This window comes from Ylistrum balloti, unplaced genomic scaffold, assembly GCF_031769215.1.
Source record: "Ylistrum balloti isolate Yb309-2 unplaced genomic scaffold, AGI_CSIRO_Ybal_v1 Utg369830, whole genome shotgun sequence".
In the NCBI taxonomy this organism is placed as follows: domain Eukaryota; kingdom Metazoa; phylum Mollusca; class Bivalvia; order Pectinida; family Pectinidae; genus Ylistrum; species Ylistrum balloti.
In genome coordinates this window covers 217,086-233,064 of record NW_026781993.1, presented here as the reverse complement: position 1 = coordinate 233,064, position 15,979 = coordinate 217,086, and the positions used below count along the sequence as shown (strand labels likewise).

The window sequence follows — 15,979 nt, the reverse complement described above, 5'->3', positions numbered from 1 at the left end:
ACAGCAGGTATGATGGTGTGGTCTCCTGGCACAGTAGGTCTGATGATGTGGTCTCCTACCACAACAGGTCTGATGGTGTGGTCTCCTATCACAGCAGGTCTGATGTTGTGGTCTCCTATCACAGCATGTCTGATGGTGTGGTCTACCACAGCAGGTCTGATGGTGTTGTCTACCACCGCAGGTCTGATGGTGTTGTCTACCACAGCATGTCTGATGGTGTGGTCTCCTAGTACAGTAAGTCTAATGGTGTTTGATAAAATTCTGCGTCCGGGTCATTAGTTTGCCTACATTTACACTATGATATGTGATGTATATATCAGCCATACAAAAGAAAAGTGCAATGTAGCAAATTCATGACCTTTGACCCCCTCAGCACGGTGTATTGCGACTGGAAACTCTGGCCTGTGATGTTATTCACCACTTTTCCTTCAACTTTAATATCTTCGTGTATATTTAGAGTTACAGACTTAGCTGTTGCTATGTTTTCATCCATCTGTAGTTTACAGAAATACAGAAACGTATTACAAGAACAACAAGTCGAGATATCTATTGTCGATTCATGGGAGAGACGTACTTATTATCCGTGGCGACATGTGATGAACATGACACATTTCTGGAGTTTTCTGAAATCTACCTCATTCTATATCTCTGGAAACAAGCCGATAGTAGTTTTCCCGTCCACTGCCAACATCTACTACGGAAATGATGATTGTTGAAACTAGCTCTTGAATGGCACAAAGACATGCCAAATTCAAATATTGGATGTTGTGAAAGAACGTGTCACTATCAAGAAATGGAAAATTCACAATAGAAAGTTCAAAATTAGCACGTTCATCATACAAATCAGTGGTAAGCAGTGATGTTGTAAGAAAAGAAACGCTTTCAGTATGAAAATATCTTTTATCTATGTATCGTTGGCTTTACAAACATACCGTAGAGGTTTATCAAAATGGAACAATTAAAAGATACATCGTTATCACTGAAGCGTGGATACTTAACAGCCGAAACAGACAAAAAGAAAATTACAAGAGGAAATTACATACGAATACAAAACACAAACATTGTTTACGAGTTACGGACGAATAGACGTGATAAAAAAAAGTTAATGTACATGTACCAAAACATTATATCACATCAAATAGAACAGAAACATAGAGACGGATTAATAAATTGCTACAGATATAGGTATCAAAGATAAGACACAGTTTGTACTATTGTACATTAACATCTGTACAGAACATTACTATAATGCGAGGAAATATACAAACTGTTTACACTCAAAATTATCAGCAACTTTGTGAATATTAGATAAGGCACTGAAAATGTAAACAAATATCAGCAACAATGATTGAGTGTAGCTCTTATAGCTACTTTATAAGTTTCAATATAAGACCTTCCAGGTAGGTATATTTACCTGCCACAGGTATGTATGTCCCCTGAACAAGAATTGAGAAACTGTTTTTTTACCGTCCAGGTTCATACGAAGTACAATGTGTTTCGGGAGATGCGTTTCGTTTCTTGCAAGGCTTTGACACAATATTAAACAGCGGTTTAAAAAATTGATATTACTAGTTAGGTACACGTAATTTGTAGCACCAAGTATTCTAAAGCACCATTGGCACGGTATAGCAGTTATTTAGCAGTTCTTTATTTCAAGACTGATATTATTGTTTTCATACAAGCAGCTGCCACCAGCGACGCGTACGGCTGCCACTCCTTCCGGCCGCCATATTGAAAATCTGCGATCCCACGTATCATCAGATAGCTTTCGTTCCTGTTTCCCTCCAAGGATTCTAACACCGCTTCAAAATCCTTATCAAATGCTTTGATTTCGTTTGATTTTGCGAACGACATTTTTAAACTTTCGTCATCGTCGAAACAGCTAATACTTGCTATCGCTCCACACACGACAGTTGTCCCCCTTTCCGACAAATCTTCCGGAGATGACTCGCCTGATGTATTAGGCACAATGGATGGCTTTTGGAATTTAGAATCGGTAACACTCAGTTGTACTAATGCACTTTTAATAAGCTGGTCCAGATGTTTCATATCTTCCACACTCTTTTCTTTCATTTTCTTAACGATTCGTCGGAGAGTTTCATCATGACTGTGCCAAGTTCTTGACGAATATCCGAGACTCTCTTCCCCAATATTTTCTCTTATGAAACATTTTGTGTACATAGCATTGGTTCCATTAGAAGGCATGGAAACAACTACGTCACCCAAGGTCACATGGTCATCTGACGTCACGGGGTCATCAGGGTCGTGCTGTTTCGATACTCCACCTCCAACTCCAACCAGGAACACATGTTCTACTTTACTAAAGGTTCCTGTGAATTGATACAGAGAAGAATTCTTCAAAATCAACGTATTATTTCATTCTCAATACTAAAACATTTTGAATACATCATCATATTATACAAAAAGACGTGTTCAGGTTCAAAGAAAACACAAATTTACACGTATGTGTGTTCGATTGAATCGTAGGATTTCAATTTTATTGATTTTTGATGTTCATGTGCGCTTACGTGTGAAGGGGGATAACTCTCATTTGTAGGCTCAAGACCAAAGATCACGTCGCCTGCTTTTTCATTGCAGTGCAAGAAATAATGTTCAGTTATTAGCATCACTCGTAACTTTCTTGAGTATAAAGGTCTACATATGAGTAAGGGCCAGTTGTAATTACCCAGGAGGCGAGTGACAGAGTTTCCGGCTGCTATGTTTGAGGCCTCGACATCTCCTGGAGTACGGGGAAGCTTCGTGGATACCACCCGATGTTTACCGATCCGTCCGGTTGTGTACACCTGTGATTCACCTACGGAAATATACACCGAAAAGGTGCAAGGGTAGAGGAAGATGCCGGTTAAACAATAGTCTTATTAGACCGGACGTTTGCTGATGCATTTAACCAGACTAGAGAATTATTAAATAATTAGTGTGTGGTTGGAGGATATCATTATCCTGCATTTACAAAATCTGTAAAAGTTTTAAATGAATATTTGATTCAACATAAAGAGGGAAACTTTAAAACAAACCAAAAATATACACGTTGCCAAATCAGTTCCATAAGTTAGACTTTACATTGGATCGTATACATCAATGAATATTGCCTTCTAATACAATGTTAAACTGCTTCATGCTTTTTAAACTCGTCAATAGTGCTAGGGGGCCTAAAGTGCTAAGAGGCGACTGAAGAAAAACAAATCCAAAACGAATGTTATAACACAGATGGAAGGTGCTCTTACAGTTAATAAAATCATGATTCCAATGTTGCGAATGATCTCCGAACTTTTTGATCGATGCCAATAAACTAAAATGAGGTAAACAGGTTTACAGCAAACTGAGTTAGTTACCTTTTTAATATCAAGACGAACGATATATACATGTACAGATTATAACAAGATATCTAAAACTAACTGCCCATAAGCTACCAAAGTTTCATTGAAAAGACGACAAAAACAAAGAAAAGATTTTATGATTATCTTAATGTGTATGTTGAACTAGCTACCATGCACGTGTATATACCAAACTAAAAAATTCTGTGTGTTAAATAATACAACGTGTTAACTTCAGACAAAAAAACTGATATACAGACTACTGTAACTGTACCCAATACGTGATCTCACCTATACGGCAATGTCTTGCTGTACAACAATTGAATTAGATAAGATATACAGACTGTTCTGTGTCCGATTTCTCGTTAAACAGATTAAGAATTTACACATAGTAACAGCAAATCTATAACTTTAAAATGAAATCATGAAGAAATATAAATTTGATGTTTCGAAACTTGTCTTTGTTATTTTTATAACAATTTTTTTGATATTCAGAAACTGAAATTCAATCAATAAAAAAAGAACGTTGTATTGTAAGAGTTATCGTTCCTGCATTAGAGAACCTGCATCCGAATTCATTTCCATCCGCAAAATTTATTTGAGCTTTTTATGCTATAAGCTTAATACAAATTCAGTTCGTTGTTTGTTTAGATAATATTGTTTTCAAAGGAAAGAGAGATTGATTAAGAAAACAAATAATGCTGTGTTTTGTTATCCTGTGACTCCTTAACGTACAATGAATCAAATCCATCCTTTTATTTATATGTCAACGATCTCTCACGTCATTGAAACATAAAAATGAAAATTAATTACTGCATTTAAACACAAGTTTGGTACCAAAGCGTTTTCCAGATTGGACGCTGTTTTGGCTGTAAATCGTTCCAAGTGTTTGTGAGATCATAAATTGACAACTGCGAATTTGTTGTTCTGAGCCAGAAACGACAGGACCCAGGACTGGGATTGAGTAAAACACGAAATCAATCAGCCGCATTCATGGTTACTACAGCCATTCAAAAATACTGCAATGGTTTATGATCTTACCTTCCGTTTTACACTTGACGAATGTGGTCTTGTCTTCAATCATGGCGTCCACAGCGAGTTTTTCACAGAACAGGGTTGTGACGATGGCGATGGTCGGCTGGTCTCTCGAACTGAGCACCGGCATTACCTTCACAAGTTTTACCTCTGTCAATAAAATAAAAGTCCGACACGTCATTTTTCTAAATTCTGTATTTTAAAAACGGCATTTTGATAACGAACAAAAAAAAGTTATTTATTGCACAAGGAAATTCACAAAATCTAACAAACACTGTGGTCTTTTCTTGGTCTTCTACGCTCTTGATTTCAATGGTATGTGTCACCGATTTATGTAAGCGTTGTTACTTACCGTCCTCTGTTTGTGTGGCTCCTCCTCCGTGATTTCGCATCCAGTGTCCTTCAATCACCTCTTTAACTAGACCACGTTCCTGAAGTTCCGCCAGCACAACAGCAATGACGAAGAGGTCAGAAACTTTCATCTTACACTTGCTGAAAAAAGTAACAAATAATGATTAATAAGGTACTGAATATATTTTTGTGTGTTTTTATATCATAAATTTATTAAACAATAGTAAAAAAACAACATTGTTTTAAGTCGCTGTTTGTAGTAGATGGTGGCTGCTGAACGTCATGTCTTTGGTAGGCCAGAGCAGTTAAGAGTAAAGTGCTATGTCTATAATATAAGCAACTTGAAAAAAATATTTATATATAATCCCAAGGTAGAGATCGAACCACAAAGCACGAATTTTAAACTGAAGTTGTCTGGTTCGATGCCCCTCCTATTGAGTCACTAAGAGAAAAATGAACCACGTGACTTTGATTTACCTGACAAGATCTTCCACTTTGACGACGTTTGGAAAAGCGTCCTCAAGAAAATGCAACATCCGGTATTTCCTTGAGAGCCACATATACTGATCCCTGATCCGTTTCCTTTTAGCGATTCTGCCAACTTCGACTTCCGGGTCTGAAACAAATCCGCCAGAAGCACGGGTTATTTATCGATACACAATACACTACATGTATGTATCAATCATGGAATAAAAAATCAATATCTCACTGTACTTTAATGGTAACAGAAGATGTATATCGATAGTTTATGGAAGCTATTGATTTTTTTGGTCGTATTCAAAACCTGAACTTGATACAAATCATTATTACATGTATAAAGTGCTACAGTTATCTGGTGGTTTGTTACATATCTCTTGAGTACAAGCAGTGGTGTGCCATAATACAAGGAAAAAACAGTATGCCTCGTTGTATTATTAGATATACAATGTAAATAACATCGGCTAATGCGAATACAAATTGGAACTTAAGAAATATAGGGCTCACGCCAGCGGTTCTCAGAGTCGCATTTTGTGATAAAATATTTTAATTGACGATGGAAAATTAAGTTTGGTGATATTTTTTGTTGGACGAAAAAAACGTCGGCGGTTATCTTGAAAAATCTTATTAAAATGAGCATAAATTCCATTCCATTGAATGAATACCTCCATTTAACGGTTTTGAGTGAGATAAGAAAAATATCCCATAAGCAATAAAACAAGGATACATTAGTAGGCTATATCTGCAATCAGGTTGTATAAGTCCGCACATGGATGCGTCTGTGCCTTGGGAAATAACAGGAAGATAGAAAAGATAGCAAGAGCAGGGACTGGAAGCATACGTAAGATAGATAAGGAACGACTATGTAAAACAGAAAAGTTTAATGCAATCGTGTTTGAAACAATACATATATTGGAGAGAGGTACCAGATTTATTAACAATCAGTCAGGAAGGAGTAGGCTGATATTTGGCCCCGAAATCTAAGGGGTCGTACTGAAATACTACAGATAGAAGGCTGTTTCACAGTTAGCCTTTGATTAGGTGCAAAAACGCTCGGTTACTTGTTTATTACAACAAAGCAAGAAACTACCATGTATGGATTTCGGTATTACAGATACCCCATGCTTCAATATGTACAGATCTAGAGTTTGCAACATGCTCTCAAGTACATTGCATCTGTAACACATAAGGATTTACCTTCTTCTTTGTGATCAGCTGCAAATGAAGTTTATATTTTGTTTGATCTGATATATGTAATTACAGGTGTCATTTCCTACCTTGTACTTTTTTCGGGAAGATAAAGAAGTTGCATTCTCCATATATAGCACTTATACAAGCACTTTTGGTGTACAGAGGAAAACATTTTATTTCATCTTCAAATAGAAACAGTTCTAATATTCACTATCATAATAACAGAAGAAAACTGTCTTTGCCTGCATTGATATCGCTACTTACCTAAAAGTTCAGCAAATTCCCAATGTCCCGTAGTTGATTTGCTGGTAGCAACAGCGAGGCAATTGACCTTGAACTGACGCTTAGGGAGCACGTGCAAATGAAGGAACCTTCCATATCCATATTGAGCACCACGCCCTACCTCTAAATGGTGATTTGCCCAATTTATCCAGAAGTACCGGAAGTTCTCGTTACTGAGTATATTCATCGTCATGCTTTCTGTCCGGACAGTGCCATTGGTACATTCCCTGATGCATGATTTGGTGTTTCCCTCAGCACCGATTACAATTTCGTGAGCTTTGCGGTTTACGTCACCATAAATTGAGGACAATGCAACACGTACATCGCATGCCGCCTTAACTTTGAAAGTTATGAAAGATTTCTTTTTGATGCACACTTCCGGTATGAAGCGGAAGGAGTTCGTTGCTGGGGTAAACACTGTGGTAAAACTTCCTGTAAAACAAATGAACCAAGATATACGGTATTGTTTCTACGTCTTGTATCATCACCGTCACGCAATGTTGTGGTGCATAAACAACAAGAAAATACCGACATGTTAACAGAATCATCATCCAAACCCAAATTCAATAAAACTAGGGGAGGGGTCTGAACCGTCACATTTTGATTTTGACATTCCGTTTTGGATTTTCCGCGGTCGCCTCCTTGATTTCAAAATTTGCATCACTGAAGATTCATAAAAGAACGGTTGTATGAAGCTGTTTATGTCATCATTGAGTCTGGTATGCCTAATTCTTAATTGTATTGAAACGACTTTTGTACAGTTTTCGCAACATATACTATTTTGATTCAATCCTTTTACAGATATTCCTTTTCACGAAAAATAGCATAAAATCAAATAATATGCATGTCATTTAATAAATCGGCCTACGTAATATTTTTACATATGTCATTAGTGTAATTTAATCTTGGGATTTTTTAATTGGCTCTGCCAGTCAGAAATCGATAATGCTGTCATAAATAGGACAATGACGTTACCTCATGAATTGAAAATTGCGCATATTGAATATTGTGCATATTTAGGCGTTAAAGCTTTCAAAATGTAGCTGAGTTATGTAGTAAGAAATTCTTAATATCATTTTCATTTCATACGAGATTTCATGAAATTCATGAATCAACCCCCTCTTCTCACTTAAGATCCTAAACATACATGTATATACAAACATTATTTTTGTATGTTCTACATTAAATTTAGCTCGTGAATAGTTATGTAAATAAATCACTTACGTATGGGGGGAATGACATCTTCGGGAGAAGGGCAATTTGTCTGTTGAGCTTGAAGCTCTACTCTCTTAATAACGGAGTATCCCCTCAACAGTACAAGTGCTTTCTTGATGAAACATACGTAATCTACAAATCAAATATAACAAAATATAATAACGGCGTTGCGATATCAAGCTTTAAATCCTCCTTGGTACTCCGAGGTTATCATCACTTTCGCTCTCTGCACCCCTGTAACAATTCCTGACAAAATTAAAGACACAGGCGAAGAAATGTGATTGTTCTAGAGCAGGTTTCAGGAGAATAAGAATCCAATCACAGACTGACACGATGCATTGAAGATTACAAAGAAGGGACACTCAACTTCAAAGCCGGTACAACTTACCGTTATATGACTGCGAGATTCGTTTTCATGTATATCAAAGGATCAAACTTGTGTTGTCCGCACATAGAACCTTCAATTTTGCCATGACATGTTCCAGAGGTGAAGAAAGCGATAATGAGCGTAACACCTAAATACTTATTATAGATCTGGACACAGTTTTGAAAATCAATAACTGCCAACCAAAGACAGCACTAGTAGGTGTCATCTAATGAGAAAACCCTTAGTTGCACTGGTACCCGTCAAACGTTTTCCTATTTGCAGCTAATTCTGTAGAAAATAGATTGTGGCCAGTTCTTGTGACTTCATCCTTACCTTTTGGAAAGTCCGCTGGGTCCATGAGTTCCTGGAAATAGTCAGTATAGGTATTTTTCTTCACCAATCCGTCTTCCGTACCACGGAACCAGAACTTAAGTGTCCAGTGATCCTATCAGAATGAAACAAGTCAAACAACCGCATATTTCGGAAGCGTAAACTTCCACTTCTATCTGGTCAATCCTTGTTACAAGTACGTATCATATTTTGATATTTTCCAAACATTGATACAATGTATTTCTAGCTGCTCTAAAATCCTTGTTTTACGTAACATTGATAGCCGAGTCATTCATATGTCTTCATGACACCGGATATAGGTATCACTCAAACTGTAATTTACCAAGATGAGTATTTTTTAGATCAGCCTCTCGCACACTTATTGCTTAGTACCAATTTCCGGTGTCGTGAAAACCCTTTGGTAAGTTTCTAGTCGTCACCAAACAAATCAATGAATGCCGAAATACATCGAAAATCATTTTTCTGTGTTCTACATTTATTTATTTGATTGCTAAACAGGTTTGACCTGAGTTAATATGCTCGACATCGATGTATATCCATATTATTTTAATCAATGCATATCGGTATATTATTTCCATTCGATGACGTCATTGTAGTAACTTACAGTACCTGTAGACACTCATTGTGTTTGCCTTCGTTAACAAGGTAAGCTAGGAACTCCAACCTGCCCTCAGCTGGTCCTACGTCTACTAGACCTGTTAACAGGATAGCGCAAGTTATTAAACAGATACAGTGTAATGTTCACTTTCAGAAGCTTTCTTTTTGCCATATACATACTTACATTTGCTTCAAAAATATCCGTTATATAAACAGATGTATTTTAGTATGTTAACTTTTGTCAATTTAACGATAAAAACCCAACAAAGGCCAAACAATTATCAACATAAGTTTGTACTCGAGGACCTGACATCATATTTCATAAATACCTTTTTATCAATATCTTATTTCAAACTGTGAAGAACACTCGATTGAATGAATAAGTATCAATATATTGGACTCACCTGCCGACGTTTTGTTGATAAGAATGCCTTTGTAAGGTCCTCCAGCTACGTGATGGACTTTACTATGGTCAATCTCACTCGTGAATGTCCGTTCTAGTCTCATGATAGCTTTCCCATCTCTCTTGGCAGCCGTCATTACGATCTCTACAAAAGGAGATTAGATAATTATGGTACAGCAAGTCATCTTAATAAGAAATATCGTGCTTTAAATGCGGTGTATCCTGTAGATCAGGTATTTTGGTAAATAATTTCATCGTTAAATATCATTTTCGTAAATTAAAAGAGATAAATATAATTATTCAATCGTAAAATCTTTCTCTTTTTCATTTTGAAAAGTTCTTGTTCAATTTTACTTATTCATGGAATTGTGAAAAAACGCACATTTCTAACACCGATTGATTTCGTCACAAGTATATATTACATACATGCATAAAGATAATGGTCTTTATATCTATTGAAATGGAACAAAGTTAGGCGGTGACGGTATGTAAGGTAGTTTTACATACATATATGTACATTATGTAGCCGGGAGCGGGTTTCAAATAAACTTAAACCAATTGGTGTTGTCATAGGGATACATAGATTTTTTTTATGATCATTTTAATGGTAACAAACCACAAATAATATGTCGCTGTAGGTTTTACGTCAAGTTTATGAGCGACCGTCTGTCCTGAAAGCTTTTCTCGACTGTGCTCAGAGAATCCACATATCTGTCGCACGAAATCTTATCGATATTTGTGTATCCATTCAGCCTACGGCTAACGTTCTCTGACGTATTTTAAGAGACGAATTTCATTGATTTTCGACTATATGCACAATTGAGATAACAGTTTGGTATCGAATGCTGATTACTTCTATTTCTAAACAGAATGATGTGGATTATCAGGCGAACAGCATGTTAGAAGCTTAAAATCCATATTCGAAATCCAAGGGTTTAGCTCTTTTAACTTTTCTATCTATCTTAATAAAAAAACGGATACTTTTTTCGAGACAGTGCTGGGGTGTATTAATTATAATCCTATAATTGAAATTATAATCAAAATCCTATAATTAAGTCAGTTTTCTTTAAGTGTTACACATGTATTCAGTCCTTTCGAAATCACGGTCACTTCACATCGTATAGCAACGGCCAACAGGTAACGAGGGGAGGTAACTCTGCTCCGGGTGGTAAAAGGGAGGGAGCTCTTACATCTCAGTGTCAGCGGTAATGATCGATTCGCCAAACAGATTATATATTTTTAAGTTGTTTTACAAAACAACATGATATATTTATCTCAACACTTCAATCATTATTTTAATATATCCTTATACACTGTAAAATTATTCTTTATTTTTACTTGTTTTATTTCTCTGATGTATATAGGTGTATATGTGGCGTTCACATTGATTTAACGTCGTAGGACTTAAGTACCAGCGAATTTTTAATTTCTATATGAAAATGTTTTAAATATGTTACAGTTATATGTAAACAGAAAAAGGCGTTGACAACTATTGTTAAGCGCACGCGATTATGATTTCAAGTAGCTCATCAAAACGGCTGAACATTTTACGTTTTACATCTGATAGGTTTAAAGTATTTAAGAATGCGACTAGAGAATTAAAATATACGTATATTATGTACTTCCAGTGACAAGTACACTTTGACCGCAGAGGCACAAGGAAGCAGCTCGGCGGTCAAAGACTAAAGTGTACTTGTCACCGGAAATCAACTTCCTCGATCTCCTGTAGGCGATGGGTGTTCTGGGCGTAAAATTATATTTGTACACTTGAATGTTAGCCTTCATACCGAGTGTGTATTTGATAGATAAACTATCCTTGGTACACCAGTTTCCGTTTTCAAAATGTTTGTACAGTATTAACAATTGTGATAAACATTTACATTAAACAAATAATTGAAATAAAAAATTCCAGTTTGTTTAACATGTTACATCTTTAAAACACTAGGCCCTAGTACGTCCTGGTTCCAAGCAGGAAACATTTGGTGTATATTTTTTACTTTGCGCTAAACATTAACGTTTCAATATATACAGACACTTTTATTTTTATATGTCCATGTGTAAAAAATCAAAAGTAGTTTCGACCTAAACTGCACGTGATACACAACTATCTTTTGTGGTGTTGTTAAGATGGCATTAATTTTATTCCAATAAATTGACTAATTCTGTTCCTTTCCGCGTGAATCACGTCTTCAGTGCAAGCTTATCTAATTGATTATCAGAAGACAGAGTCTCGAACCAAAGTAGTCTTTCCTCTTCTAGAAGGTATCGCTATTATCGTGCATCCAGACATGTACAGTTGTGTGCTGTTTTTTATGGGACAGAATGATATTTATTTTTTTACTGTTTGGTTCTTTGAGACGGTTCCTTCTTGCCGATTGCTTCATCACTGAACAAGATATCAGAGGCCCGTCGCATGCCGTCCAGTTTCTCGCTCAAGTTCATTTTATTATTATTTTACTTTTTAAATAAAAAAATAATAATAAAAAAAACATATGACTAATCTTGTGAATAACCATGAACGATTAACTATGTATCTGTTACAAAAAGTATTAGAAATTATCGTCAAAAAAAGCAGTACCTAATAATCTACGTAAAGATACAAAAATGTCGCATTATTTCTTATGTCAGAAAATGACATAGAAACATCTCCAAATGCTGTAGAGCAATTTATTCCACAGGGAAGAAGGAAAAAGTCACAATAATTCAATATCATATAGTGAAGCTAGCCGAACTATCACAACATGACGAGAGATGACATGAAAGTAAAAATCCTCGTTTCAGACATGATTTCAGATATAACCCGGGGGAATAACTGCACAAAAAGCTTAATGTAGTTTGTCACACAATGGTTATTGATTGGATTGCTGCATGAACTTCCACAGTATTGGCAGTCAAACGTAACAAGGGGACGCGACTCTCGTTTGTAGAAATAACCCATGTATTTTGAATGACAGACTGTCAACAACGACAAATTCCGAAGTGTAAATAATACCGTAATTCTGCTTAAAGTGGCAGTGAATTGTGACCCATGTAATTATGCAGATGATGCTGTAAAACAGTTGGGAAATAACTCGACACGTCTATGATGATTCCATTCGAATAATCTACAAACAAAATACTCAAATGTCTCAAAATGTCTCGAGTTGAAAGTGATCAAGCTTGTACAATTTTAGTCAGATGTTATTTATACCTGCCGATCGACCGACAGTCGCCTTACCTTCTGATTCAGCCATCTTTAGAATTGAATCGCCTTGTTCATCCATTGACACAAATCCAATATGCGTTTTAGTTTGTCTTCCTTCCGTTGTATGTGCAGCATCACCCTGGTCCGGAGAAGTGTGAGAAGGACTTAACTGTAATCAACACACCCCACGCTAGAGCATGTCGTCGTCTGGTAGTGCAGTCAGAACATTGTGTCGTCTGCTCGTATACTGAAACGTATATAATAAATTTAAAGTCAGCGGCGTATGAGCAGCTTACCATTAAATAGACTTAAGATACATGGGATTATTGTTATTTAAGTACAACCCTTTATTCTGGTTTTCTAACTCAGACGAAAAGTGAAATGTCCTGCATGCAGATCTCTGCCTGGTCCTAACGGTACCAGCATTGGTTAGGCTAGCTCTCATCAATGCATGTATGTACAAATGAATTGTATCGATCGGTTCAACCGCCTGTTTTTCTCAGATAGATTTGCCACGGCGAGTTCGATCAGTCACGAAACCACACACAGTAACTATACTGTACAGTATTCTGTTACTGTTACTTTGCTTTCAGACCAGTAATTTCTAATTCAACCCGTGTCTGTATTTTATTGTTTTATAGTGCAAACAAAAGTGTAAACAATCAAACTGCTCTCATATATCTTAAACGGTGATTGTTGTCTTTGATATATATATTGTATCAACATGGACTTCTGTGATAGTGATCATATCGTATCATACCTTCTAGCCAAAAGAAACATAGAGATTTCACAACGTTCTGAAATCATTTCATTTAAATAAACAGACTTTCGAAAAATGTTTGCTTATTCATCATAGTTCCGGAAAGATACCTTATTACAGAATGTTTTGCTGTCATGAGGGTGAAATCATATTAGGAAAATTATCCTGGATAATAATTTACAAAGTGTTGTTCCTAACAAATTATTGAATAAAATAGTACTTGTTTGATGGCAATGAATCTTTAATATCCTAAAAATGGGGTCGGCATGGATGTTCTGTTATAGCTGAGATAAAGACGGATAAATGCTATTTTTTACCAATGCACGTTTGTTCACCATTCTGCGGAGAAAGGATGGAAGGAATTTTGACATTGTGAAATTATTTTTCTTTTTTAATAAATTGGGAACAGTGTAGAGTGTTTTTTTTTATTTCTCCGTAACCAAGATTTTTTATGTTGTCAACGACATTTAAATACAGTAAATATTTTCAAAACGAAAATGAACGTTTATAGAAAAGAAAATAGGGGGTCGAATTCCCTAGAGTAACCTTTAATAGAAACCATGTGTATTATAAGGGTAGACTTTGATGACCAGTGCCCAAACGGGAACAGTTGTCCACACACATGCTGCATGATTATTTATAAACTTTATAGTAAAAACAAGGATTTTATTTCAATTTGTGTAACATATTTGTAAATCATGTGTTTTCATAACATAGTCTGTCCAGATTTATCTTTTATATTAAGGTAACGGGATAATGTTTTAAAATTACAGAAAAAAGATACAATGAGTAACTGCATTGCGTAGACATATGTATACACAAATGTACTACTGAGTATCTCGAGTTTTCATTATATCACAACCAGTTGGGAAAATATGTGCGACGTTTCGGTGACTACAGTGTCAAATTCAGACAGATGATTACTATGACGAGTATTTGTCCTGAGGTATACAGTGTACGAGATGACATTAGAATCACAGTATTTTTAGTCGTTACATTATATTAAAGTTGTATAAGCCTGTTCAAGTTTTGGGTAGAGGAAGCGGCGGGAACATAACTGGGACGAGGGGACACACATACTCTTGAACCTATATGGAAAGGTTTTTAAAGAAAACGTAGTCGAATTGATTTTTATAGAATAGAACATAGTCGTCGCCTAATTGTTGGTATGAAAGTCCATCCTTTTTACTGGTTTTAATTGTATCGTATCGCCATCTCGTAACATTCCTTTCCACCTTGTTGTGTATTGTTCTACAGCCGAAAAAGTAATGTGATTTTATTACCATCTCGGACACTGACGGAGTTGCAAGACGATGCAACATGTAACTTTATTATATATAAACTGTATTTCTAAAATATTTTGTTTTCAAAGACAATTGTTATTCGAATTTCGATACGTGTAGAGTTTGGATTAAAAGTGTGAAATTATCATGTTTTAGCTCATTGCAGTCAATTAAGAAGGGCGTTTGTAAAATTTCAGTTGCCATTTGTCAGAATCGCTTAGATGATTACAAATAAAAGTTATAATAAGTTGAGAACTCCTTTATTGTGAAAGACCATATGTCTATACGTGTTAATATCTTGATAATTGTAATTTGTAAGAATCTTTTGGAAGATTACAAATTACGCTTGCAATGAGTTTAGAGCGCCCTGAATGTAAAAAAACCACGTGTTGTCCTAAGCGTGTTAATATTTTGTTTGATATATAGATATTTTTTATTTGTGGTCGTATTCCAGGAAATTTGCAAATCACCCAATATTTATTTTGTCATTTGCCGTCTTTATACATTAAATGTTGCCTTATGCAACACTTTGTAATATCTGAATTTATTAAAATCAAGACAACTATGTTTTATTTCAATGTTCATATTAGTGCGATTTACGCATAATTTGAACTTTGTTCTTAAGGCTTGAATCATAATCGCCAGTACTAAAATGTTGAAGTTAATTTTGGTGCTTTGAGAGCGCAAACATTAATATGATTGCAATATTATCTGGTTCTCTGATAATAAATATACAAACCCGAATATCAGTAATGTTGCATGAGTGAAAAAATAGTAATTTCTAGAAGTATTCTACAAATGAAAACAAAAACAAAATACCATTTAAGATATTTAATATTTAAGTTGAATACTCGTATGAGAATCAATTTTGGAGTGTTAGACGACTGTCTGTCCACTTCTCTTCGCATTTCATCACCACTTTCCAGATGCAATGGGATAACCCTTGCCATGGAAGCCACCACCGTGACCCTTATGACTGATCCAAGATGTCTTATGATGAAAGCCCCCATGCGGCGGACATTTGCACGGACATTTTGGGTACCAGTTTTGACCTGTAACATGTAGAGTATATGTAACATAAACCATATCTATCTATACTTACACTGTGGCAGAACAGCAGGTTATTATTTTAATCAATAGTTTAAATC

The 15,979-nt window shown here is 35.8% G+C and overlaps 1 protein-coding gene across 1 annotated transcript; it reads right to left on the bottom strand.

The window, feature by feature from the left end:
* Window positions 1-880: 880 nt before the first annotated feature.
* LOC132545130 (uncharacterized) lies at window positions 881-12,977 on the bottom strand. Its single transcript, XM_060208801.1, has 12 exons — window positions 12,822-12,977; window positions 9,606-9,749; window positions 9,214-9,299; window positions 8,587-8,698; window positions 7,896-8,018; window positions 6,654-7,103; window positions 6,396-6,413; window positions 5,199-5,337; window positions 4,723-4,862; window positions 4,377-4,520; window positions 2,687-2,815; window positions 881-2,330 (listed from the first exon to the last, which is right to left on the bottom strand). Exons 1-12 carry the CDS (start codon window positions 12,865-12,867, stop codon window positions 1,648-1,650), a joined length of 2,214 nt encoding a protein of 737 aa, XP_060064784.1. The 5' UTR covers window positions 12,868-12,977; the 3' UTR covers window positions 881-1,647.
* Between the last annotated feature and the right edge of the window lie 3,002 nt (window positions 12,978-15,979).

Coding starts and splice junctions, on each gene's coding strand:
- LOC132545130 (XM_060208801.1), bottom strand. CDS start 12,867: ATGGATGAACAAGGCGATTCAATTCTAAAGATGGCTGAATCAGAAG. Junction 8,699..9,213: donor AACACAATGAGTGTCTACAG/GTACTGTAAGTT, acceptor TCATTCTGATAG/GATCACTGGACACTTAAGTT. Junction 7,104..7,895: donor AGATGTCATTCCCCCCATAC/GTAAGTGATTTA, acceptor TTTGTTTTACAG/GAAGTTTTACCACAGTGTTT.